The sequence below is a fragment of the Muscardinus avellanarius genome (genome assembly GCF_963383645.1).
Source record: "Muscardinus avellanarius genome assembly, chromosome: 10".
NCBI classification, from domain to species: domain Eukaryota; kingdom Metazoa; phylum Chordata; class Mammalia; order Rodentia; family Gliridae; genus Muscardinus; species Muscardinus avellanarius.
The window spans coordinates 60,850,545-60,875,270 of NC_137796.1; the positions used below are offsets into that span (position 1 = coordinate 60,850,545).

At 49.0% G+C, this 24,726-nt stretch overlaps 2 protein-coding genes and 1 pseudogene across 6 annotated transcripts; 2 read left to right on the forward strand and 1 right to left on the reverse strand.

Moving 5' to 3' along the window:
• Nucleotides 1-1,312: 1,312 nt before the first annotated feature.
• LOC308268550 (S-adenosylmethionine decarboxylase proenzyme-like) lies at nt 1,313-4,232 on the reverse strand (annotated as a pseudogene). Its single transcript has 2 exons — nt 3,478-4,232; nt 1,313-1,350 (listed from the first exon to the last, which is right to left on the reverse strand). The product of its transcript is annotated as an S-adenosylmethionine decarboxylase proenzyme-like (transcript).
• Nucleotides 4,233-6,163: 1,931 nt separating this feature from the next.
• BAX (BCL2 associated X, apoptosis regulator) lies at nt 6,164-15,614 on the forward strand (the record flags this gene model as incomplete). Of its 4 annotated transcripts, none has more annotated exons than XM_080704427.1 (6): nt 6,164-6,233; nt 6,814-6,865; nt 6,952-7,098; nt 7,443-7,578; nt 15,076-15,180; nt 15,510-15,614. In XM_080704427.1, 6 exons carry the CDS (start codon nt 6,200-6,202, stop codon nt 15,612-15,614), a joined length of 579 nt encoding a protein of 192 aa, XP_080560553.1. The 4 variants fall into 4 exon arrangements, with proteins under 4 accessions (XP_080560553.1, XP_080560550.1, XP_080560551.1 ...); XM_080704424.1 differs by having other exon boundaries at nt 6,200-6,233; nt 6,772-6,865; XM_080704425.1 differs by having other exon boundaries at nt 6,200-6,233; nt 15,549-15,614.
• A 3,814-nt stretch (nt 15,615-19,428) lies between these two features.
• Nucleotides 19,429-20,929, forward strand: FTL (ferritin light chain). The gene is made up of 4 exons (XM_080702226.1): nt 19,429-19,725; nt 19,885-20,031; nt 20,360-20,485; nt 20,619-20,929. Exons 1-4 carry the CDS (start codon nt 19,624-19,626, stop codon nt 20,769-20,771), a joined length of 528 nt encoding a protein of 175 aa, XP_080558352.1. The 5' UTR covers nt 19,429-19,623; the 3' UTR covers nt 20,772-20,929.
• The last annotated feature ends 3,797 nt before the right edge of the window (nt 20,930-24,726 follow it).

Sequence of the window (24,726 nt, forward strand, 5' to 3'; positions counted from 1 at the left end):
TATAGAGGTAAATGCAAAAATATTTATTTATTTATTTAGTATCAGGGGCATTCTACTTTTGAGCTATACCCCCAGTCCTATTTCATTTTATTTTATTTTTTGGTACTGGAGATAAAATCCAGGGGTATTCTACCTCCAATCCAGGGGTATTCTACACCTCCAGCTCTATCTACCTACCTACCTACCTACCTACCTATTTATTTATTGGCACTGGGGTTTGAATTCAGGAGCATTCTGCCTTCAAGCTACACCCCCAAGCCATATTTTTTGTGTTCGTTTTGTTTGCAGTGCTGGGGATTGAACCCAGGGTCATTCTACCTCTGAGTTACACCCCCAGCCCTATTTTTTAGTCTTTTTTTTTTTAATTAAGCAAAGTTTTATTGAAGCTTTTAAATTGTGGTACAGAAATACATTTCAACCGATTTAAGTCCAACACCGAAGAGAGAAATTATGGCACCAAAATATTCCCTCCTCTTGCCGGGCGTGGTGGCGCACACTTGTAATCCCAGCATTTGGGAGGCTGAGACCAGAGGATCGCGGTTCGCGGACAGCCTCAGCTACTTAGTGAGACCCTTTTTCAAAAATAAAGAATAAAAATAGGGCAGGGGGTGTAGCTCGGAGGTCGATGTCCCTGGGTTCCATCCGCAGACCCTCAAAAACAAAACAAAACAAAATATTCCCTCCTCTAGCCCACTAGGAGAGATTACTACTCAATCTAGTTTTCATTTTTTTCTAGTCTGTGTTCCACGTAAATTTGTGCCAAGTTTGAAACATGAGAATTCATAAATCTATTAGGGAGGAGAGAAAAAAACTCAAGAAAATTACTGGGATACTGCTTCGAAACAAAATCCATCTTGAGTATAGGTCCTTGCAATCAAACAATTAAATACTAGGTGCTACGCTCCTACTCCTTATGGGGTCAAAGAAGTCAAGTTGATTGAAAGCTTCCTCAAAGAAGCGGTCTATCAACAGCTTGTTTGAAATAAAAGCTATGTTCCAACCACCTGATTTCAAATGAAGTCGATCTTGTGTTCAGAAACACAAAAAAGCGTGCTTTCATTTAAAAAAATATGGAAAAAAGGAAGCATCACGGCATCGATCCAATTTTAGCAAGACGATATTGTGGACAAGACATAGAAAAACTTAATTGCTACCCTCGTTGCTTACATCCCACGAAATTAGAAATATAGCTAAAAGACAACCAACTTTTCAGTCTATATTTCCAGTAGTTTCTCGTCAAGCACTTTTTGGGATTTTGTAATGATATGCTTTATTTATCTGTCCACACATTATGCTCTGTCTGAATGAGTAGTTATTCGTTTGGTCCGGTGAATGGCATGGAGAAGGAAGCTGATATACGAACAGAGATGACGTCAGAACACTCACGTGCACTACATAAGCACAGAATTGAAGTCGCAAGAAGGAAAAGCCACCGATTCCTCTCTGAATCCAAGTCTACATATACTATTAATGGAAATTAGTGGCAATGGCTGTGAAAAGTAAAAGTAGGTAGATGAATGCCGGGCGTGGTGGCGCACGCTTGTAATCCCCGCGCTTGGGAGGCAGAGACAGGAGGATCGCACGGGTTCGAAGCCAGCCTCAGCTACTCAGTGAGGCTCTCAGCAACTTAGCGAGACCCTGTTTCCAAATAAAGTATAAAATAGGTCTGGGAGTATAGTGCGGAGGTAGAAAGCCTCTGGGTTCCACCCCCAGTACCACCAAAAAAAAAAGAAAGTAGGTAGATGATCCAAGCTGCATGAACTTCCTGAATCCAGGGTGACCTTTATGCTAGATCTAATTACCTACCTAGTGATAAAAATCCTTTCATACCACTATGTAGCAAAAGTTGGTAAAGGCATGGTATTCTATTATATAAGCAAATCTTATTTATTGAAGAGCACAGTATAATATACGGCTTCCATCGTTTAGCCAGGATATCCTAATCCCAATCTATAATTTACTATGGGTCCTTCATGCTAATAAACAGTATATACATTTAATTTTCTTAGTTTTTGTTATCTATCTTACAAAAGAGCCCCTTTTGTAAGGAGGCTAAATATCCACGTCCTTAAAAGAAAATTAAACCCAGGGACCCTCAACCCCACCCCTTGTGGGTATAAGATTAGTATATAAACCCACAACATAACAGTGTATTGCTTTATTCTAGGGGTTGAAGGGAACAACCAAGTTCAGGAAAGAAATCAATTAAAGGACTAAAAATGCAGAAATAATTATTAAAATAGTAATACACCACAAATGAGTAATCAGAATCGTTTTCTTGAGAGGACTCAAGTTGTGAAAGAAAAACTTTAACTGCTGTTGCAGAAAACACCCGTAGAAAGTAGAAGTTGCTTTCAAAAACATTAGTACAGAATACGTTCTAGAAAGTGGATGTAAAATTCTGGCAGCAAGTTAATAAAACAGTCCCAGATGGTTAGGCTGAGGCCACACCTAATGAGGATGAAAGCCTTGTCTGTGGGGAATTTTTATTTTGTATTTATTTTTTTGGTGTTGGTACTAGGGATGGAACCCAGAGGCTTTCTACCTCCGGGCTATATTCCCAGACCTTTTTTATATTTTTATTTGGAAACAGGGTCTCGCTAAGTTGCTGAGAGCCTCACTAAGTATCTGAGGCTGGCTTCGAACCCGTGCGATCCTCCTGTCTCAGCCTCCCAAGCGTGGGATTACAAGCATGCGCCACCACGCCCGGCCGTCTGTGGGGAATTTTAGATGATACCTGCAGAAATATTATGCTGTGCATAAACCAAATTGAATTGTCTTCACGAGTGTTGTAAAGTTTCATGTAGTAAAAAGTTTTTTCTACATGCACTTCAATTTCACAGCAAGAGTGGCATAAAATACCTAAATACAGAAGAGAGCATTCACGCAAGATATCTAACTCCTTGAGCCGGGCGTGGTAGCGCACACTTGTAATCCCAGTATTCGGGAGGCTGAGACAGGAGGATCGCAGTTCACGGACAGCCTCAGCTACTTAGTGAGGTACTCCGTAATTTAGTGAGAACCTGTTTCAAAATAAAGAATAAAAAATAGGGCAGGGAGTATAGCTCGGAGGTTGAATGCCCCTGAGTTCGATCCCCAGACCCGCAAAAAAAAAAAAAAAAAAAAAAGAAAGAAATCTAACTCCTTGATATAATAATGCATACACTTCAAAATGGTCACACTAAAGCCGGGCATGGTGGCTCACGCTTGTAATCCCCGCACTTGGGAGGCGGAGACAGGAGGATCGGGCAGGTTCGAAGCCAGCTGCGCTGGTTTAAGAGACCCTGTTTCCAAAAAAAAATAGGTCTGGGAGTGTGGCCCGGAGGTAGAAGGGCTTCCAGGAACCCCAGTACCACCAAAACAACAACAACAAAAAAATGGTCACACTATCATTACATCTAGGGCTTTCTGGAACTACACGGTGGTGGTCATGGAAAGCACGGCCCCCCATATCGACATCTAGACAGCAGCCACCACCATCTACTTGTGTTCTCTTTTTGTGTTTTTCTTCTTCATTTTTCTCAGTCTGCTGTTGTTGCTGCTTCTTAGAAAAACCAGTAAAAACAAAATTGTAATTGTTGAACATAGCACTCTGGCAATCAAGACGTTTAAACCCTTCAATCTTCTGGGGTGAAGAAAGAACCGTGCGACATTTAGAACTCTGATTAACAAATAAGGTGGTCACCGATTTTCCTGGCTTGAAGACTCCCCCATCTTTCCTGATCAGGTTATCATAGGAGGTCTGACTTAAGTTTGTTTCCAAGCTAACAAGAAAATTCTGGTTCTGGAGTGATGTGAAAAGTCCAATAAGTTCCATCGGATTTCATCCCATTCCTTGAATGCCCACAGGGATTGAACAGTGTGGTGTCAATGACAGAACCTGGTATCAGGTCACGAATTCCACTCTCCCCAGTGACATCCTTTGCAGTGACACCATCTTTCATGTAGCACTGGTCCATAACTGCTGGGTCAAGCTCACGCATCAAAATTTCCAGGGTTTGATCTGGCTGTCTGATTACCCGACTCTCTGGAAAATCCAGAGTATTCAAGTACCAACAGTCAGAATTCATACGTCCCATGCAATACGCTGCTCCATTTGGGAAAATGGCATTCAGAAATTCTATTTCTTCCTGGAAATTTTGGTGTGGGTACCCTTGGTGAGAAGGTTTCATGAAATTTTTGTGAGAATAAAAGAAGCTTTGAATTGAGTCAAACCCACTGTCATCCCTACCAAGCTTTTTAGTCTTTTTTTTTTAATCAGGGTCTCACTGAGTTGTAAAGGGCCTCACTAAGTAGCCAAGGCTGGCTGTGAACAGTGATCCTCCTTTTTTTTTTTTTTTTTTTTTTTTTTTGCGGGTCTGGGGATGGAACCCATTCGACCTCTGAGCTACACCCCTGCCCTATTTTTTATTCTTTTTTTTTTTTTTTTTTTGGTGGTACTGGGGTTCCTGGAATTCCTGGAAGCCCTTCTACCTCCGGGCTACACTCCCAGACCTATTTTTTATACTTTTTTATTTGGAAACAGGGTCTCCTAAGCCAGCGCGCACGGCTGGCTTCGAACCTGCGCGATCCTCCTGTCTCTGCCTCCCAAGCGCGGGGATTACAAGCGTGCGCCACCACGCCCGGCTCTATTTTTTATTCTTTATTTTGAAACAGGGTCTCACTGAGTTGCAGAGGGCCTCACTAAGTAGCTGAGGCTGTCGGTGAACCGCGATCCTCCTGTTTCAGCCTCCCGAAGGCTGGGATTACAAGTGATTCTCCTTTTAAATTCAATTACTGAGGCCGGGCGTGGTGGCGCACGCTTGTAATCCCCGCGCTTGGGAGGCTGAGACAGGAGGATCACACACGTTGGAAGCCAGCCTCGGCTACTTAGTGAGGCTTTCAGCAACTTAGTGAGACCCTGTTTCCAAATAAAATATAAAAAATAGGTCTGGGAGTATAGCCGGGAGGTAGAAATCCCCTGGGTTCCACCCCCAGTACCACCAAAATAAATAAATAAATAAATAAATAAATAAATTCAATTATTAAAAGCATTTGATTAAAATAATTTATTTTTAAATTTTATTTTATTGGTGCACTTTATAGTCTCACATCATAGTGCGGATCATGTTGACAAAGGCATATATTCACACAGTACTCGGCGCTCTGCCCCCACCCGCTTCCCCTTTTTCCTCCCTCCCTATACTGATTGTCCAGGTAAACAATGTTCTATTCACATGTATAAACATATTCAAAATGTAGCTTTTCCATTAGTTAATCTCAGCCTATTTCCTCCCCTCCCCTTCCTTTCTAGCTTTGCTGAGGTTTCCCCTCCAGTATCTGTAGTCCCTCTGGTATCCCTAATACTCCCTAGCTTGAGCATATTAGAGAAAACATATGTCCCTTCTCTTTTTGTGCTTGGTTAATCTCATTTAACATGATGTTCTCCAGGTCTTTCCATCTTCATGCCAATGGCATGATTCTGTTCTTCTGTTTTGCGGAATAGAATTCCATTGTGTACATTTCCCATAATTTTGCAATCCATTCATCTGTCGATGGAGACCTAGGCTGGTCCCAGATTTTGTCTATTGCGAATTGTGTTGCTATGGATATGGGTATGCATATGTTACTATCATACTCTGATTTCAACCCCTTTGGAAAGATACCCAGGAGTGGTATAGCCGGATCATATGGTGGATCCATCCCCAGTTTTCTAAGGAATCTCCACACTGATCTCCATAGAGGCTGGACTGGTTTGGTATATTTTAATTTTTGAAACAGCTAAGTTGCTGAGAGCTTTGCTAAACTGCTGAGGCTGTCCTCGAACTGTGATCCTCCTGTCTCAGCCTCCCAAATACTGGGATTACAGGCACGCCTGGCTGGCCTTTGGACTTTGGCATCTACTGTTCCTCTGCTTTGGTGGTGGAGTCAAATCCCACCCGACACTTCTGAAAATTGTTCTTGAATGATTTCCGATTGTGTGCGGGTGGAGTGGTGCCCAGGCTAGCTCCCGAAGGGGCGTGACCCGACGGGCTGTCACGTGAAGCAGACCACGCCCCCAGGGTGACAGGCGCGACCACGTGACCGCGCCTGCGGGGCGGCGGCCATTTTGCGGGGCGCCCATGTGAGGGACGCACGTTCCTCGGGTGGCTCACGTGACCAGGGCGCGCTGCAGCCGCCCGGGCGGACCCGGCGAGAGGCGGCGGCGGCGGCGGCGGTGATGGACGGGTCCGGGGAGCAGCCCAGAGGAGGCGGTGAGGCGGGAGGCAGGCGGGCGGGCGGGAGGAGGGCGAGGCCGGTCGCCGGCCGGCCCCAGGAGCCCTCCTGCGGGCTGGGGCCGCGCGATCTCCAAGCACTCCGGAGCAGAAACTCCCGGATCGGGCGCTGCCAGCCTCCAGCCCCCTCCCTCCTGGGAGGTTCCCGGCTCGCCCGCCTCCGCGCCCGGACCCCTTCCTGCCTGGCGCTCTCGGATCCCCCCGAAACATGGGGAGCCCCGGATCCAAGCCCCCGGGCAGGTCCGGGCTTGTCTCGGGCGCCACTTCCTGCCACTGGCCCTGCCTGGGGGGGCGGGTCTCACCTCTGCCCCCTCAGGCTAGGGGTCTGGATGCTTTAAGTGTCCCCCATCCTCCTCACCCGGAAGAATGTAGGATACGGTCCCAGGCTCCATGCTTCCTTTCTCAGGAAGGACTCCGTCACCGGGGCTACCAGTCACTTTATTTGCCAGGGGTCCAGGGCCCCCAGCCCTGCCCTCCCTCAGGGACCACGAGCCATCCCAGTCTCCTGATCCCCTAGGACCCAAGAGTCCAGGCACCTCTTCCCTCCTTTCTCCTCTAGGGCCCACCAGCTCTGAGCAGATCATGAAGACAGGGGCCCTTTTGCTTCAGGGGTGAGTTTGAGGTCTGATTATTGTGGAGCGGATTCGCGGAGTGACACCCCATTCTGATTCTGCACCTCCACTCCATTCCCATCCAGTTTCATCCAGGATCGAGCAGGGCGGATGGGAGGGGAGACCCCGGAGCTGGCCTTGGAGCAGGCGCCCCAGGATGCTTCCACCAAGAAGCTGAGCGAATGTCTCAAGCGCATCGGGGACGAACTGGACAGTAACATGGAGCTGCAGAGGTGTGGCTTCCGCCGACCTGGACCAGCCAGGGTTCTCCTCTTTCAGAACCCCGCAGCCCCAGCCCCACACCTTGGGTCTTCCAATGGGAATTAGGAGCCTGGGCCCCACAGACACTCTGGACTCCCAGGCCTCCCCCCTCCCCTAGATCTTGAAACTCTTCTTTAGGGAGGCATTTTCCCCACCTTTCTAAATGTCTATCTTGTCCCCTCCTCACCCCCCACTGGCCTCTTGCATTTCATTTCAGGCTAGCTGGGATCTCAGTTTCCTTTAGTACAGGGTGGATGCCAGAACTCCCTACTGCCTGCTCCTTCCTCCCCAGCATCTGTACTCCTCTTTCCCACAGGATGATTGCAGCTGTGGACACAGACTCCCCCCGAGAAGTCTTTTTCCGAGTGGCGGCTGAAATGTTTGCTGATGGCAACTTCAACTGGGGCCGGGTTGTTGCCCTCTTCTACTTTGCCAGCAAATTGGTGCTCAAGGTGGGCAGCTGCAGGGCAGTGTATCCACGAATGCCCCTCTCAGAGCTGTGAGGACCTGGGGACCCTGGGGTCAATTCCTGCCACATCCAGAAACCACAGAGGGATGGAGAGAGATGACTGTGGACAGAGAGTCTGTATGTTCAATTATTCACTCAACAAACATGGATTGTACCTACTATGTGCTGGGCCTGTAACGCCATACTCAGGCCACAGCAATAAAGAAAGCAAGCTGGGTTCCTGCTCACCTGGAACTCAGGTGTAGGATGGGTGCTGAGGCAAAGTAATGTGAGCTGATGTGATTGAGAAGAGGGGTCAGGAAAGACTTCTAAGAGCAGATGGCATTAAAACTGATGTGAACCTGAGCGTGGTGGCACACACACCTGTAGTCCCTGTACTTGGGAGGCAGAGACAGGAAGATTACAGGTTTGAGGCCAGCCTCAGTAATTTAGTGAGGCCCTGTTTAAGAAAAATAAAAAATAAGCTAGGTGTGGTGGCACACGCTTGCAATCCCAGCATTCAGGAGGCTGAGACAGGAGGATCGTGGTTCGCGGACAGCCTCAGCTACTTAGGCCTTCCGCAACTTAGTGAGACCCTCTTTCAAAATAAAGAATAAAAAATAGGGCAGGGGGTGTAGGCTCGGAGGTAGAATGCCCCTGGGTTCCATCCAGACCTGCAAAAATAAAAATCCAGGCATGTTGGTGCATGCTTGTAATCCCAGCGTTAGGGAGGCTAAGACAGGAGGATCGCAGTTTGAGGACAGCCTCATCTACTTAGCGAGGACCTGTTTCAAAATAAAGAATAAAAATAGAGCAGGGGGTGTAGCTGGGAGGGAGAATACCCCTGGGTTCCATCCTCAGTACCACAGTAAATAAATAAATAAATAAATAAATGAAAAATTTCAGAAAATGTTGGAGATGTGACTTAAAGGTAGAATGCCCTTGAATCCCCAGTACCAAAAAAGAAAAGCTGATGTGGGAATGATAAGGATATTATCCTTTGTTTTGTTTTCTTTTCTTTTGTGGTACTGGGGATTGAACCTAAGGGCATTCTACCTCTGAGCTACACCCCCAGCCCTGTTTTAGTTTTTATTTTGAGACAGGCTCTCACTAGGGATTATAGGCATGTGCCACCACATCAGGCTAGGATATTTTGATACATAATGATCCAGAAGAAAAGACATGTGGTAGAGGTTTCAGCAAGTGCAAGGGCTCTGAGGACCAAGAACTAAGTTTTGTGTGTTCAGGGTAAAGAGACCACTGTGGTTAGGACAGCAAGGTGGGGGAAGGGTGAGAGATGAGGGCAGAGTTGGTCAGGGCATGTGGTATGGAGTCTAAAAGACCATAACTTTACTCAGAATGAGGCAGGGGTGATTGCTGTTTTTGTCTTGGTGTTTTGGTTTTGTACAGTAGGGATTGAATCCAGGGGCATTGTTCCCCTGAGCTATACATACACTAACCATTTTTTCTTTTCTTTTTTTTGTGTGTGATACTAGGGATGAAACTCAGGGGCTTTCCACCTCCAGGCTACATTCCCAGGCTCATGTTTATATTTGTTATTTGGAAACGGTCTCACTAAGTTGCTGAGAGCCTCACTAAGTAGCAGATGCCGGCTTCGAACCTGAGCGATCTTCCTGTCTCAGCCTCCCAAGTACTGGGATTACAAGCGTGGGTCACCATGCCCAGCTCATTTTTTTATCTCAAAACAGGATCTCACTAAATAGCTTAGGCAGGTCTCACTGGGTTGTGGAGAGCCTCACTACGTAGCTGAGGCTGGCTGCGAACCTGGATCCTCCTGTCTCAGCCTACTAAATGCTGGCATTACAAGCATGCACCACCACATCTGGCTACTGCCAATCCGCACAACCTAGCAAGACCTCATCGCAAAGTGGTTGGGGATGTATCTCAGTGGTAGAGCACCCCAGCGTCAATCCTAGTTGGCCGAAAAGAAAAATAAGAGAACAAGCCAGGTATGGTGGTGCACCCCTGTAATCCTAGTACTTGAGAGGCTGAGACGGGAAGATTGCAAGTTCAAGGCCAGCCTCAGCAATTTAGCAAGACCCTGTTTCAAAATAAAAATAATAAATGAGCTTGGAAGTGGGATGGTGGCACACCCCTATAATCCTAATACTTGGGAAGCTAAGAGAGAAGGATCACAGGTTCAAAACCAGCCTCAGCAATTTAAGAGGCTCTCTGCAACTTAGCAAGACCCTGCTTCAAAACAAAAAATAAAAAGGGCTGGGGGTGTAGCTTGGAGGTAAAATGCCTCTAGGTTCAAGCCCTGGTACCACACACACACACACAAAAAGAAAAAATGATCTGGTGGAAGGTGTGTAGCTTAGAGATAGAATTCCCCTGGGTTCGATTCCCAGCACAAAAGAAAGGAAGGAAGGAGAGAAAGGGAGGGAAGGAAAAGAAAGCGAGGTGACCTGATTCATAAGTTTGAGAGATTATTTTAACAAGTATAATAAAGTGTTAATTATAGGATCTAGGTTGCAGTTTTCTGGATGCTCACTGAAATTCTTTTAACTTTGTTCCATGAAGAGTCTTATAATAAAATATTGATGGGGAGAGGCCAACACATGACGTGGACCATTGTGGGTCACAAAAGAAATTATGAGCTGAGCGTGGTGGCGCACTCTTGTAATCCCTGCATTCAGGAGGCTGAGACCGGAGGATCTCAGTTCACAGACCGCCTCAGCTACTTAGTGAGGCCCTTTACAACTCGGTGAGATCTGGTTTCAAAATAAAGAATAATAAATAGGGGGTGCAGAGGTAGAATCCCCCTGGATTCCATCCCCAGACCGCAAAAAAAAAAAAAAGAAGAAGAAATTATGGGGGTTTGGTGTAAGCTCAGTGGTAGAGGGCCTTGGCTTGCATGAGGCCCTGGATTGATTCTGACCACCATAAAAAGAAAAAAAAGGAATTACACAGCAGGGTGTGGTGGTGCACATTTGTAATCCCAGTACTTGAGAGTTTGAGACAGTAGGATAGCAGGTTCAAGGACAGCCTGAGTAAATAGACTCCTCAACCTATGGAGATCCTGTTTCAAAATAAATATAACCTGGCCGTGGTGACACACACTTGTAATTCCAGAACTTGGGAGGCTGAGACAGAAGGTTTAGAGGTTCAAAGACAGCTTCAGCAAATAGTGGAACTCTTATTAACCTATTAAGACCCTGTTTCCAAATAAAAATAAAGTAGGGCAGAGGGTGTAGCTCAGAGGTAGAATACCTCTGGTTTCGATCTCTAGTGCCAATTTCTAAATACATAAATACATTAAAAATAGGGCTGAAGCTGGGTGGGTGGTGGCGCACGCTTGTAATCCCCACACTTGGGAGGCTGAGACAGGAGGATCGTGCAGGTTTGAAGCCAGCCTCAGTTACTTAGTGAGGCTCTCAGCAACTTAGTGAGACCCTGTTTCCAAATAAAATATAAAATGGGTCTGGGAGAATAGCCTCTGGGTTCCACCCCCAGTACCACCAAAAAAATAAAAAAAATAGGACTGAGAGGTAGAATGGCCCTGGGTTCCATCTCCAGTACCACACAGAAAAATAAAAATAACAGGGCAGAAGCAGGGAGACAGGTGGTGCGTGTGATGATACTGTTTATAGATCTAGCCTGGCCTAGGTGATGGCTGTGCAGGTGAAAACTTTAGGCTTTGTTTTGTTTTTTATTACTGGGGATTGAACCCAGGGGCATTCTACCTCTGAGCTCCACTCAGCCCTATTTTTGGGGGAGGGGGCAGTACTGGGGGGTGGAACCCAGGGGCATTTTACTTCGAGCTACACACTAAGTTGCAGAGAACTTCACTATAAGTAGCTGAGGCTGTCCATGAACTGCAATCCTCCTGTCTCACCCTCCCAAATGCTGGGATTACAAGCATGCAACACCACGCTTTGCCCCAGCACTGTTGTTTTGTGTTTTTTTGTTTTTTTGTTGTTGTTTTTTTGTGGTACTGGGGATGAAACCCCCAGGGGCATTCTACCTGAGCTACACCCCCCAGCCCTGTTTTTTATTCTTTATTTCGAAACGGGGTCTCACTGAGTTGCAAAGGGCCTAAGTATTGCTGAGACTGTCCACAAACTGATCTTCCTGTCTCAGCCTCCCAAATACTGAGATTACAAGCATTGGTGCACCACCACGCCTGGCTAGCCCTGTTTGTTAATTCTTTATTTTGAAACAGCATCTCACTAAGTTGCAGAGGGTATCACTAAATGCTGAGGCTGGCCACGAACCCCTGCGATCTTCCTGTCTTAGCCTCCCAAGAACTGGGATTACAAATTTATGCCACCACACCCTGCTTTTTTTTTTTTTTTTTTTTTTGGCGGGTCTGAGGATGAAGGCATTCGACCTTAAGAGCTAAACCCCCTGCACTATTTTTTATTATTTATTTTGAAACAGGGTCTCACTAAAGGTTACAGAAGGCCTCACTATATAGCTGAGGCTGGCCGCGAACCACGATCCTCTGGTCTCAGCCTCCCGAATGCTGGGATTACAAGCGTGCACCACCACGCCCGGCTGCTATTTTTGTTTTGAAACGGTCTTGCTAGGTTGCTTATAGTCTCCCTACGTTGTGGAGGCTGCCCTTGAACCTGTGATCCTCCTGTCTCTGTCTCCCACATACTAGCAGTGCAGGGGTGTACCACTTTGCCTGGCTGAGAAACGTACTTGTGTTTTGTTTTGTTTTTGTTTTTGGTGGTACTGGGGGTGGAACCCAGAGGCTTTCTACCTCCAGGCTATACTCCCAGACCTATTTTCTATTTTATTTGGAAACGGTCTCACTAAGTTGCTGAGAGCCTCACTAAGTAGCTGAGGCTGGCTTCGAACCTGCGTGATCCTCCTGTCTCAGCCTCCCAAGCGCAGGGATTACAAGCGTGCGCCATCATGCCCAGCATACTTGTGTTTTACAATTTCATTTCTTTACCGTGCTGGGGATGGAACCCAGGGCCTTGGACATGCTAAGCACATACTTGACCAGACGCTACGCCCCAAGCCATCACTGTGATTCAAGTTTGAGCTGATGGGACCTGATCCTGGAGGTGGAAAGGACAGCAGTCAGCAGGATGGTGGGGCTGCGTTTGTGGCTGGGACAACAGGAGAGCAGCCAGATCAGGGCTGGGAAAGGGAAGCTCAGGGAGTTGGGAGTGTGTCATGGGTCTGGCAGGAGCTGCTCTTACCTGGTCTTGAAAAGCTTTCTGGGGAGCCCGGCGTGGTGGAGCACGCTCTATTCCCCACGCTTGGGAGGCAGAAACAGGAAGATCACGCAGGTTCAAAGCCAGCCTCTCGCTTAAGAGACCCTGTTTCCAAATAAAAATATAAAATAGGTCTGGGAGTGTAGCCCAGAGGTAGAAGGGTTTCCAGAAACCCCAGTACCACCAAAAAAATAAAATTCTCTGGGGTTTTTGTTGTTTGTGGTACTGGGGATTGAACCTGGGGTGTTCTACTTCTAAGCTATACTCCCAGCCTGTTTTGTTTTATTTGTATGTGTGTAGTATTGAACCTGGGGAATTCTGTATGCCTCTGAGCTATACATCCAGCCTATTTTAATTTTTTTTTTTAACATTGGTCAGGGTTTTTTTATGTGTGTGTATGGTACTGGGGATGGAACCCAGGGGCTTTCTACCTGCAGGCTACACTCCAAGACCTATTTTATTTTTTATTTAGAAACAGAGTTTCACTAAGTAGCTGAGACTGGCTTAAGCATGTGATCCTCCTGTCTCAGCCTTCCAAGTATGTGGTTTACAAGTATGCACCACCACACCCAACTCTGTTTTTTACTTTTTTGTGTGTGGTACTGGGTGTGGAACCCAGGGGCTTCTCTACCTCTGGGCTATACTCCCAGACTTATTTTAATACTTTATTTGGAAACAGGGTCTCACTAAGTTCCTGAGAGCCTCACTAAGTAGCTGAGGCTGGCTTCAAACCTGTGTGATCCTCCTGTCTCAGCCTCCCAAGTGCTAGGATTACAAGCATGTGCCACCACACTCGGCTATTTTTTACTATTGAAACAGGGTCTCACTAAGTTGCAGAAGGCCTCTTTGAAGTTGCCAAGGCTGCCTGTAAATCTTTGATCCTCCTGTCTCAGCTTCCCAAATACTAGGATTATAGGTGTGTGCCACTGCTCCCAGCTTATTTTTTATTTTTAAATGGTCTCACTAAGTTATTGAGGATTTTCCTAAATTGCTGAGATTGGCCTCTTAGTCTGATCCTCCTGTCTCAACCTCACAAGTTACTAGGATTAGAGGTGTGTGCCACCTCACTGGATAAGACCTTTTGTGTGTGTATGATACTGGGGATCAAACCCAGGGGCATTCTACCCCTGAAGTACACCCCTAGCCCTTTTTAAAATTAAATTTTAAAAAGGTGTGGTGGCGCATGCTTGTAATCCCCGTGCTTGGGAGGTGGAGACAGGAAGATCATGCAGGTTCAAAGCCAGCCCCTCTGGCTTAAGAGACCCTGTTTCCAAATAAAAAACTATAAAAACAGGCCTGGGAGCATAGCCCGGAAATAGAAGGCTTTCCAGGAACCCCAGTACCACCAAAAAAACAAAAAACAAAAAACAGGGTCTCACTAGGTTGGTGAGTGTCTCACTACTTGCTGATGATGTCTTTGAATCTGTGATCCTCCTGTCTCAGCCTCCCAAGTACTGGGCTTATAAGTGTATGCCACCATGCTTGGCTAAGACCCTATCTTTACAAATGAAAAAGGGGCCCAGCATGGCGGTACAAGCTTATAATGCCAGTACTTGGGAGACTGGGACAAGAGGATTGCAGGGCTGTTGTTGGTTTTTTTTTTTTTTTTTTTTTTTTTTTCCTGGAAACCCTACTACCTCCGGGCTACACTCCCTGACCTATTTTATATTTTTATTTGGAAACAGGGTTTAAGCCAGCACAGCTGGTTTCGAACCTACGCGATCCTCCTGTCTCCGCCTCCCAAGCGCAGGGATTACAAGCGTGCACCACCATGCCCGGCTAGGATAGCAGATTTGAAGCCAGCTTTAGAAATTTTGCAAGGCCCTCAATAACTTAGTGAGACCTTGTTTCAGAATAAAATAGAGTTGGAGGTATGGCTCAGAATTAGAATGCCCCTGAGTTCAATCCCTTGTACCAAAAAGAAAAAAAAAAAAAGCTAGGCATGTGGCTCATGGTAGGGAGTTTGTCTAGTATGTGGAAGCCCCTGGGTTCAATTCCCCATAGTACTGAAACACAGAAACTGAAGAATGTCAGTGAAGCACAGCAAAGAGGACGAAAGAAAGCCAAAACATGCAGTGAGATTAGGCAGGTCAGAGTCTACACCAGACCTGGACACTGGGGAGCTGCAGAGAGCTCCTGAGCGGGCCAGTCGACTGTGATGTGGTCTGGTTCACAGTCTTTGAAGCTGACTCCCACTGTGGGGTAAGAGACTTCTTAGGGGAGGGGGAGTATTCAGAAAGAAGGCTTGGGATCGCTTTCTCATGTCAGTGGAGACCAGTCCCTAACATTCACCCTACTCCCTGCAGGCCCTGTGCACCAAAGTGCCAGAGCTGATCAAAACCATCATGGGCTGGACGCTGGACTTCCTCCGAGAACGGCTGCTGGGCTGGATCCAAGACCAGGGTGGCTGGGTGAGACGCTTCAACCCTACCTTTCCCTCCCTGCCACACTGCTGAGACTCTTAGGCCTTCCTGAGCCCACCGGGATGGGGCTCTCCTTCCCATTGGCACATCATCAGCCTGATTTCACCTATTCCCTCCTGACCTCTCCATGACCCTTGGTTGGCACCTTCTGCCCTCCCTGGTGCCCTTTACTCACACACCCCTCCTATTCATTGCTAACCCTTTGATCCATCCATCCTAGGCCCTTCAGTCATGCCCCCATCCATCTCCCTCCCTGGCCCCCTCCTGGTCCCCAGGCTCCGCCTGCTGAGCCGCTCAAGTGCTGTCTCTGTCCCCAGGATGGCCTTCTCTCCTACTTTGGGACCCCCACGTGGCAGACAGTGACCATCTTTGTGGCCGGAGTGCTCACCGCCTCACTCACCATCTGGAAGAAGATGGGTTGAGGCCGCCAGCTGCCTTGGACTATGTCTTTTCTGCATAAATTATGGCATTTTTTCCTGGGGGGAAATGGGGGTTGGGGGATGTGGGGATTTTTCTTACTTTTATAATTATTGGGAGGGGTGGGCAAGAGTGGCTGGTGGGGGTGTGGGGCAATAAACCTCCTTCGGGCCACACTTTGGAGTCTGAGTCACTGGCCCAGCGGCCTTTCTGGCTGGCATCAGGACAGCAGGCCGTGTCTGCTTTTCTGGAGGTGTCTTCTCAGAAACTTGGAGCTGCTGGGCGTGGTGGTGCACTCTTGTGATCCCAGCATTCGGGAGGTTGAGACTGGAGGATCGCGGTTAGCAGACGGCCTCAGCTACTTAATGAGGCCCTGTGCAACTCAGTGAGACCTTGTTTCAAAATAAAGAATAAAACATCGGGCAGGGGGTGTAGCTCAGAGATCAAATGCCCCTGGGTTCCATCCCCAAACCTGCAAGAAAAAGAAATAGCCGGGCGTGGTGGCGCACGCTTGTAATCCCCTTGCTTGGGAGGCTGAGACAGGAGGATCACACGGGTTCGAAGCCAGCCTCAGCTACTTAGGCTCTCAGCAACTTAGTGAGACCCTGTTTCCAAATAAAATATAAAAAAGGTCTGGGAGTATAGCCCGGAGATAGAAAGCCTCTGGGTTCTACCCCCAGTACCACCAAAAAAAGAAAAAGAAAGAAACTTGGAGCCCTCTCAGCTCTCTACCTCCTTTCCTGGGGATGCCCAGTGCTGTCCATAGATGAGATGAGGGATGAGTCCATCCCCGTCCTACTGACTAGGAGCTTTTGAAGTCCCAAGAGGAACTGAACCTGCCTCATCATCCCATCTGTCACAGCCCAGGGTAACCAGTGCTGACAGCCAGTGCTGGGCAGGCTATGAACACTAGGGGGCCTTGCACCAGCCTGGAGGCTTCACAACTGGGAGCACCCAAAATTACTAGTTGAGAATGCCATTTGGGAGGGAATGAGGAATGGGAAGACTCCTGGAGCAGGAAAAGGCTCTTGAGCCTTGTGGGGAAAGTTACATGGGAGGTTGGGAGTGTGTGGCCTTAGATGGGAGCTAGCTGGAGGCTGAGGGAGGGAAACCAGGGGCTGGCCTAGTAACTACCTGGGGTCCTCCTGTCTCCCAGAGGCACAGAGGGTCTTAAGCTGGGTAGTCAGGAGAGAGTGGAGAATGAGAGCCAGCTATTGCAGTGCAGTCTGTAATCCTAGTACTTGGGAGGCTGAGATCAAAGAATCAGGGGCTGCCTCAACAATTTAGACCTTGTTTGAAAATAAAATAGGAAGCCAGGCATGGTGGCCCACGTTTGTAATCCCAGACTTGAAAGGATGAGACAGGAGGATCAGGGTTCACGGCCAGCCCCAGCTACTTAGTGAAGCCCTCTGCAACTTAGTGAAACTCTGTTTCAGAATAAAGAATTGAAGAGAAAAAAAAATAGGGCAGGGGTTGTAGTTCGGAGGTAGAATGTCCCTGGATTCCAGACCTCCTTACCCCCCCCCACACACACACACACAAAAGAATAAAAAATTGGGCTGGGAGAGTAGCTCGGAAGGGAGAATGCCCCTGGGTTCAATCCCCAGCACCACAAATTAAAAAAAAAAAAAAAAAAGAAAGAAAGAAAATAAGCTGGGCATGGTGGCACACACCTTTAATCCCAATACTTGGGAGACTGACAAGATGATTGCAGGTTTGAGACCAGCCTCAGAAATTTAGTGAGACCCTGTTTCAAAACAAAATTAAAAGGGTTGGGGTGTAGCCTGAAGGTAAAACACTCCTAGGTTCAATCTCCAGTGCCATGAAGAAAAGGTGGAAAGGAGATCTATCGGGTCATTCCAGGGAGCCAGTCTGCTCCGCGCTGGGTCTCATTCCTTTCTGCCTCCCTCCACAACCTGGTCTCCCTCAGCCCTATTCTTTCCTACCGGCCCTCCCTCCTCTGAGCTTTGCCTGCGCCCCTCTTTCACCTGTGGCCCCTTCAAGGTCTCCTGTCTCGTCCAGGCCTGCCTGAGGCTAAAGGTCTGGAGGCTGAGCTATGCAATGTGGTGAATGAGTAACTCCCGCCGCACAATCAACAGGGCGCCAGGGGCGCCTGCCCCTCCCTCGACTCCCCAGAGGCAAGAAGACAGGGGAGAGGCTGGAGGGGGGGGGGCCGAGCCACCTCTCTGAAGGACCACACGCAGGATCCGAGGAAACATGGAAGGAGCAAAAGAGGGAGGCTGAGCGCACGCCCTGGGCGGTGCTTGGAGAAGGGGGTCACATTTGGTTCTGCGCCTAGCCTAATTTCAGGGTCCCAGGCACCAGGAGCCGCAGCGGTCTCGAGGGGATGAGGTCACGCCGCGCCCCACCCCCATCCCGCCGCCGATCCCCTTCCCGAGCTGAGCTCAGCGTGACTCAGCATGGCGCTGCCTGGCCGCCGGCCCGGAAGCCCCTAGAGGACCCCAGATACCAGCCGGACCCCACTTGCGGGATCTCCTTGCCAGCATGGGCTGCTGTGCCTGGCGGGTCAAAGAGCAGGCCCGGACCGCTCACCCCAAATGCCAGTGACTTAGGACACCTAAGGGCAATGTTCCTGCCTTTCTTTGTATCTTCACTCCCCCAAGATCAGAAGTTCCTCTAGGTCAGGGTTCTGGTTTGAATCAGATTTATCTACGTGGACCTGGCACACTTAAAAAGAAAAAAAGGTAGGTTAGGCGAGGTGACCATGCCTGTAATCCCAGTAATTGAGAGGCTGAGATATGAAAATCGCAGGTTCGAGGTCAGCTTCAGCAATTTCAGAGAGGCACTCAGCAACTTAGGGAGATCTTGTTGCAATTAAATAATACACACACAAAAGGTTTGCTCAAAGGTAGAATGCCCCATGAACCAATCCTCAGTGCCACACACAAAAGGTAGGTTTGATTAAAGACACATCCAGTCCTGGCCCTTGTTCCTCCAGGACCCAGGGTTGCTCTTTGTGACCCTGAGTGAGCAGCTGTCAGGGAAGACAGTGGGACAACTTCAGAGGCACTTTCGGGGTAACGGAGAACCCTCAAGAGTTAACCTGAGTTCCCTCCAGAACAGCCCCCAGGAAATGCAGTCCCAGAGACACTCCAAAACACCAGACATTTCCCTCCTCTCCATATCTCTACTCCCAGAAAAACACTGGGCCTCTGAAATAGCGCTCAGAAACTCAGGCTTAACGGGGTTTCAAAGGGCTGCCCAGGGTTCCACGTGTCGCCCTCCATCTTAACATGCCCCTGCTAGACATCCTGAAGCACACACACACACACACAAGGCTCCAGAAATGCCATCTCGCTTCCTTCCAAACTTTCCAATGACCCTTAAAGAGCAAACCAAGGCAAATGGAGATCGTCTGGCACCTCTGAGGTACCCCCTACCCATGCCCAGGGCACCAGGAAAGACATTTTCTCAAAAACAACCTCAGAAACCCACCTGCCTTCTTAAGACACCCCTAGGACCTAATTCTCCACTTCCCAGAGATGTCCACAGTCACTATAAATCTCCCTCCTCCCCAGAGAGACCCCCCCACAATCCCCTGACTCTCCAAGATCCCCATCCCCCAATTTCCCATTTCACAACACCCTGGTGCTACAGGCGCGTGACTTGCCCTCCTCCGGATGGGGGTGGGAGAGGGGCCCCAGGCTCCTAATGCGTTTTGGATTGGTCAAGCACAGACTTCATGTCCCGCCTCCCACCGCCGCAGATTGGCCTGCCGCGCGCCCTGCACGCCCCGCCTCCGAGCGCCAGCGCACTATAAAAGCTGCTGCCCAGGGCTCGGCTCCAGCAGCCCGCGTAGAGGTCCCGAGGATCTGTCTCTTGCTTCAACAGTGTTTGAACGGAACAGACCCGGGGACCCCCTCTCTTCCAGCTTCCAGCTGCCTTCCAGTCTTCTCTCCATCCGTAATCTCCGGGACCACCGTCTCGGCGTCACCTGCATCCAGGACCCGCCAATTCTGTTCTTCGTGGTTAGCTCTTTCTCCGGGACCAACCATGACCTCCCAGATTCGTCAGAATTATTCCACCGAGGTGGAGGCCGCCGTCAACCGCCTGGTCAATTTGCATCTGCGGGCCTCCTACACCTACCTCTCTCTGGTGAGGGTCCCCGGAACCCCTGGCCCAAGTTTCCCCTAACTGCGCACTTCTGGCCCTGTGCGCACGCGCAGCCTTCTTTGTTCTGTGGGATAGTCAGAGGGCGGAGGCCAGTCGCCAGGCCTAGGCTCCCGCCAACCATTGTTCCTACTCTTCCCGCAGGGCTACTATTTCGATCGCGACGATGTGGCCCTGGAAGGCGTGGGCCACTTCTTCCGCGAGTTGGCCGACGAGAAGCGCGAGGCCGCCGAGCGTCTCCTGAAGATGCAAAACCAGCGTGGCGGACGCGTCCTTTTCCAGGACGTGCAGGTAGATACTGTGTGAGGAGCGAGCAGACTACACTACCCAGCGGGCTGTGCCCTCTAGGCACCAGGACCTTAGCCTGCTAGGTGTCCTGGGGGCTTCTGGGAGGTTGAGTTCAGTCTGTGCGGGTTTATTATGGCCGGACAGGGAGGCGCAAGGAGTTCCCCCAAGATGCTACAGTTCCTTGGGATCTGTAGTTACTGGAGACTGGGGTGATAAATGTAAACTCACACTTCCTTATGGGCCAGACCCCTGGCCCCCGACCACTGCTAGGAATTGTGATTTAGTCCTTTAGGTGCGGGGCGGTTCTGATCCATTTATTTCTTCTGTACAGAAGCCTTCTCAAGATGAGTGGGGTAAGACCCTGGACGCCATGGAAGCTGCCATGGCCCTGGAGAAGAACCTGAACCAAGCCCTTTTGGACCTTCATGCCTTGGGTTCTGCCCGCACAGACCCCCATGTAAGTATCCCTCGTTCACCCATCCTTTGGGTGGATAACTTCTGAGCCTCCCACATGCGTGGATGTTAAGGGAAGCAGCTCTGTCTCCCTATTTTCCAGGAATTAGATTTCTAATCAGTCTTTCCTCTCTCAGCTCTGTGATTTCCTGGAGAACCACTTCCTGGATGAGGAGGTGAAACTCCTCAAGAAGATGGGTGACCATCTGACCAACCTCCGTCGTCTGGCCAGCCCCCAGGCCGGGCTGGGCGAGTACCTCTTCGAAAGGCTCACTCTCAAGCATGACTAGGGAAGCCTGGAGCCCAGTGGCCTCTGAAGGGGCTCCTCTGCATCTCCTGATGTCAGCTCTGGCCTGAGCCTCCCCCGGCCATCCCCTAGGCAGCTCTTTAACCACCCTTAGAGCCCCTCAACAAGCCTTGGACCAAGTGAAAAAATAAAGCTTTTTCCAGCAAATGGTGGTTTTGTGTATGTGTGGGGGTAGTATATGTGGCTGGGCTGGTGGGATGGCAGGGAGCCGGTTTCCTTATCTGTTCTAAGGCAGGATCCCATCTGTGGGGTGTGTTACAAGGGTTCCCGCTCTGCCTGGTTGGCTGCTAATAGCCCCTCGGAGGTGATAGCCAGACTCCAGGGAGTAGAGTGTTGTAGTCTGACCTGGGCTTGGTAGCTATAAGCAAATACTGCTAGATCTCCTAACCTGAAGTGGCCCTGTTGGTGGGGGGGGGGTACTGGGGTTTGAACTCAGAGCCTTGTACCTAGCACATCTAAGCATGTTGTGCCACTGAGCTACGACCCCAGTCTCTAGAATGGCCTTGTTGAAGGAGCAATTGAAGGTAGGCAGTAGCCAAGCTCAAAGATAAAAAGTAAATAGAAATACTAATCCCTGTACCTGAGCAGCGGTGCATGCCTGCCTGCCTTGATCGGCATACATGAGAGGCCGCGAAGAAGAGGATCCAGAGACTTGAGACCAGACTCAGTAATTCTGTTGCAACTCTGTTTCAAATTTTAAAAAGGGAGCCAGGTAGGGTGGGGTGTTGCAACTCTGTTTCAAATTTTAAAAAGGGAGCCAGGTAGGGTGGTGTGTGCTTGTAATCCCAGGACTAGGGAGACTGAGACAGGAGGCTGAAACAGTAGGTTTAAGGACAGCCTCAGGAAGTAGACTATGGGCAAACTAGTGAGACTGTTTCAAAATAAAGAATAGGACCGTGGGTGTAGCTTGGAGGCAAAATAACCCTGAGTTCAATCCCCAGCACCACACACAAAACAAAACAGGGTTGTAGTTAATAGGTAAACTGCCCCCTGGATTCCCAGTACTGGGGTGGGGGAAGGGAGGTTATCCCTTTATATGGGCAAATTGAGGCTATTAGGTCATGGCAACTAGGTGTGATTTCCAAAAGCTGCTTATTACAACTTTAATTGGAGAGATAATAATGGTCCCTGTAGGGGCAGGCATGGTGGCGAACCATGCACACTTATAATCCCAGTATCTGGAAGGCTGAGACAGGAGGATCACGTTTACAGCCAGCCTCAGCAATTTGTGAGACCCTCTGCAACTTAGACCCTGTATCAAAATAAAGAATAAAATAGGGCTGGAGGTGCAGCTTGGAGGTAGAATGCTCCTGGGGTTCCATCCCAGTACCACACACACACACACAGATAGCCCATGCTGGGGTGACCCCAACGTGAGGCACACACTGAGAAGAACTGTCAGGTGGATCTGAGCAGCCAAGGGGCACATGATGTCCAGGAGGTGCTGAGCTAGGGGTTTGGGGCTCAGCCCAGAAACAGGATGTGAAACTTGGGGCCAAATTCTCCAAATGGGAACTAAAGCTTAGAGGACCCAGAAGGCGCCTGCTACAGAAGGGGGCCAGCTACAGAACTGCCGTGTCAGCTCGGCCCCTCCCTGGCAGAGAAGAGAGCCACCTTCAGTGTCTGCTGGACTCAGCATCGCGTCCCACCGCCCGCAGGCAGCACACTTTGGTGATCACACGTGACTTCTGAGGGAGAGAGAGCTTCAGGCTAATAGAAAAGATGATGAAGGATGCAAAGCAGTTAGAGCTTTCTGGTTTCCTGAGTCTGATTGGCTCAGAGATATGCATGTGGCCTAGTAGAGATCAGAACAAAAGGGGATTTTTTTGGGGGGGGGGATCTGGGGGTAGAACCCAGGGGCATTCGACCTGAGCTACACCCCCTGCCCTATTTTTTATTCTTTATTTTTAAACCGGGTCTCACTGAGTTGCAGAGGGCCTCACTAAGTAGCTGAGGCTGTCCGCGAACTGCGATCCTCCAGGTCTCAGCCTCCCGAATGCTGGGATTACAAGCCTGTGCCACCACGCCCGGCTTGAGATTTTTTTTTTAAGTGCCCACCAAAATAAAAACATTTTGTTACTGGTATCCTCCCCACCCCCACCCCTATACCAAAAAAAAATGGTGTGTGAGTATGAGAGAGACAGACAGACAGACAGACAGACAAGACCCAGGGGCATTCTACCTCTTTTTTTTTGCGGGTCTGGGGATGGAACCCAGGGGCATTCGACCTCCGAACTACACCCCCTGCCCTATTTTTCATTCTTTATTTTAAAATCGGGTCTCACTGAGTTGCAGAGGGCCTCACTAAGTAGCTGAGGCTGTCTGCGAACCGCGATCCTCTGGTCTCAGCCTCCCGAATGCTGGGATTACAAGCATGTGCCACCATGCCCGGCTTTCTACCTCTTGAACTATACCCCTAGTTCTATTTTATTTTTACTTGGAAATAGGGTATCGCTAGATTGATGAGAATTTCATTGGTTGCTGAGACTGTCCTCGAACCTGTGATGCCCGTCTCAGCCTCCCAAGCACTGGAATTACAGGTGTGTGCCACCACACCCAGCTAAAAATAAATTTAAAAATAACTTTTTTTGTGTGTGTGTGGTATTGGAGATTGAACCCAGGGGCATTCTACCTCAGCTACATCCCCAGTTCTATTTTATTTTTATTTTGAAACAGGTTCTAAGTTGATGAGAGTCTCACCGTCTGCTGAGGCCGTCCTTGAACCCGGGATCCTCCTTTTCAGGCTCCCAAATACTAGGATTACAAATGTGGTGCCACTATTATGCCCAGCTTAAATTTGGCGGTACTGGGGGTAGTACCCAGAGGCTTTCTACCTCCAGGCTATTCTCCCAGACCTATGTTTATATATTATTTGGAAACAGGGTCTCACTAAGTTACTGAGAGCTTCACTAAATAGCTGATCCTGGCTCTGAACCTATGCGATTCTCCTGTCTCAGCCTCCTAAGCACTGGGATTACAAGGGTATGCCACCACGCCCAGTTTAAAATTCTTTTTAAAAAGGACTGAAGGGCTGGGAGTATAGCTAGGAGGTAGAAAAAAGAAAAAAAAAAAAAAGCCAGGCGTGGCGGTGCACACTTGTAATCTCAGCATTCAGGAGGCTGAGACCCGAGGATCGTGGTTTATGGACAGCCTCAGCTACTTAGTGAGGCCCTCCGCAACTTAGTGAGACTCTGTTGCAAAATAAAAAAATAAGAAAGAGGGTATAGCTCGGAGGTCGAATGCCCCTGGGTTCCATCACCAGATCCATGAAAAAAAGCAAAATGAAAAAAAAAAAAAAAAAGAAAGAAAAAGAAAGCAGAGGCTGGGCGTGGTGGCGCAGGTTTGTAATCCCAGCATTTAGGAGGCTGAGACACTGGAGAATCACAGGTTCGAGGGTAGCTTCGGCTACTTAGTGAGGCCCTCTGCAACTCAGTGAGACCCTGTTTCAAAATAAATAAAAAATAGGGCTGGGGGTGTAGCTCGGAGGTAGAAGGCCCTGGGTTCTATCCCCAGTACCACGGGGGGGGGGGGGGGAGAAAAGAGAAAAACAGAGCCATCCAGAGGACAATGAGGTCAAGCTATGAAGACCACAGAATTGTGAAAAAATGCCTGTGCCTGTAACATCCAGTCGGGTAGCCATGAACCACTTGTGGCCACTGAACACTTACTTGCCTGTGGCCGGTATTTCAAGAGCGACACGGAGCTCTGAGCTGCCCTGTGGAGCTTCCTCCTACTCGCGGGCCCCTTTAGGTCAAAGATATCACTCGAGCCACGTTTTTGCTACTTGCAAAAACTAAGTCCCAACCAGGCAGTCAGAACTGCCTTTCTTGCGCTGCCAGTGGGATCTTAGGACAGCAATCCACACCTCTCCAGGACGACAGCATGAGGTCAGGGACAGGGAACAGGGCAGGGACTCCGACCATGGGGCTGGAGTAAGA

Excerpts from the sequence above, each read along its gene's own strand:
- FTL (XM_080702226.1), top strand. The coding sequence starts at position 19,624 with ATGACCTCCCAGATTCGTCAGAATTATTCCACCGAGGTGGAGGCCGCC. Across the intron at positions 19,726-19,884 it reads CCTACACCTACCTCTCTCTG|GGCTACTATTTCGATCGCGA; the intron begins GTGAGGGTCCCC and ends CTCTTCCCGCAG. Across the intron at positions 20,032-20,359 it reads TCCTTTTCCAGGACGTGCAG|AAGCCTTCTCAAGATGAGTG; the intron begins GTAGATACTGTG and ends TCTTCTGTACAG.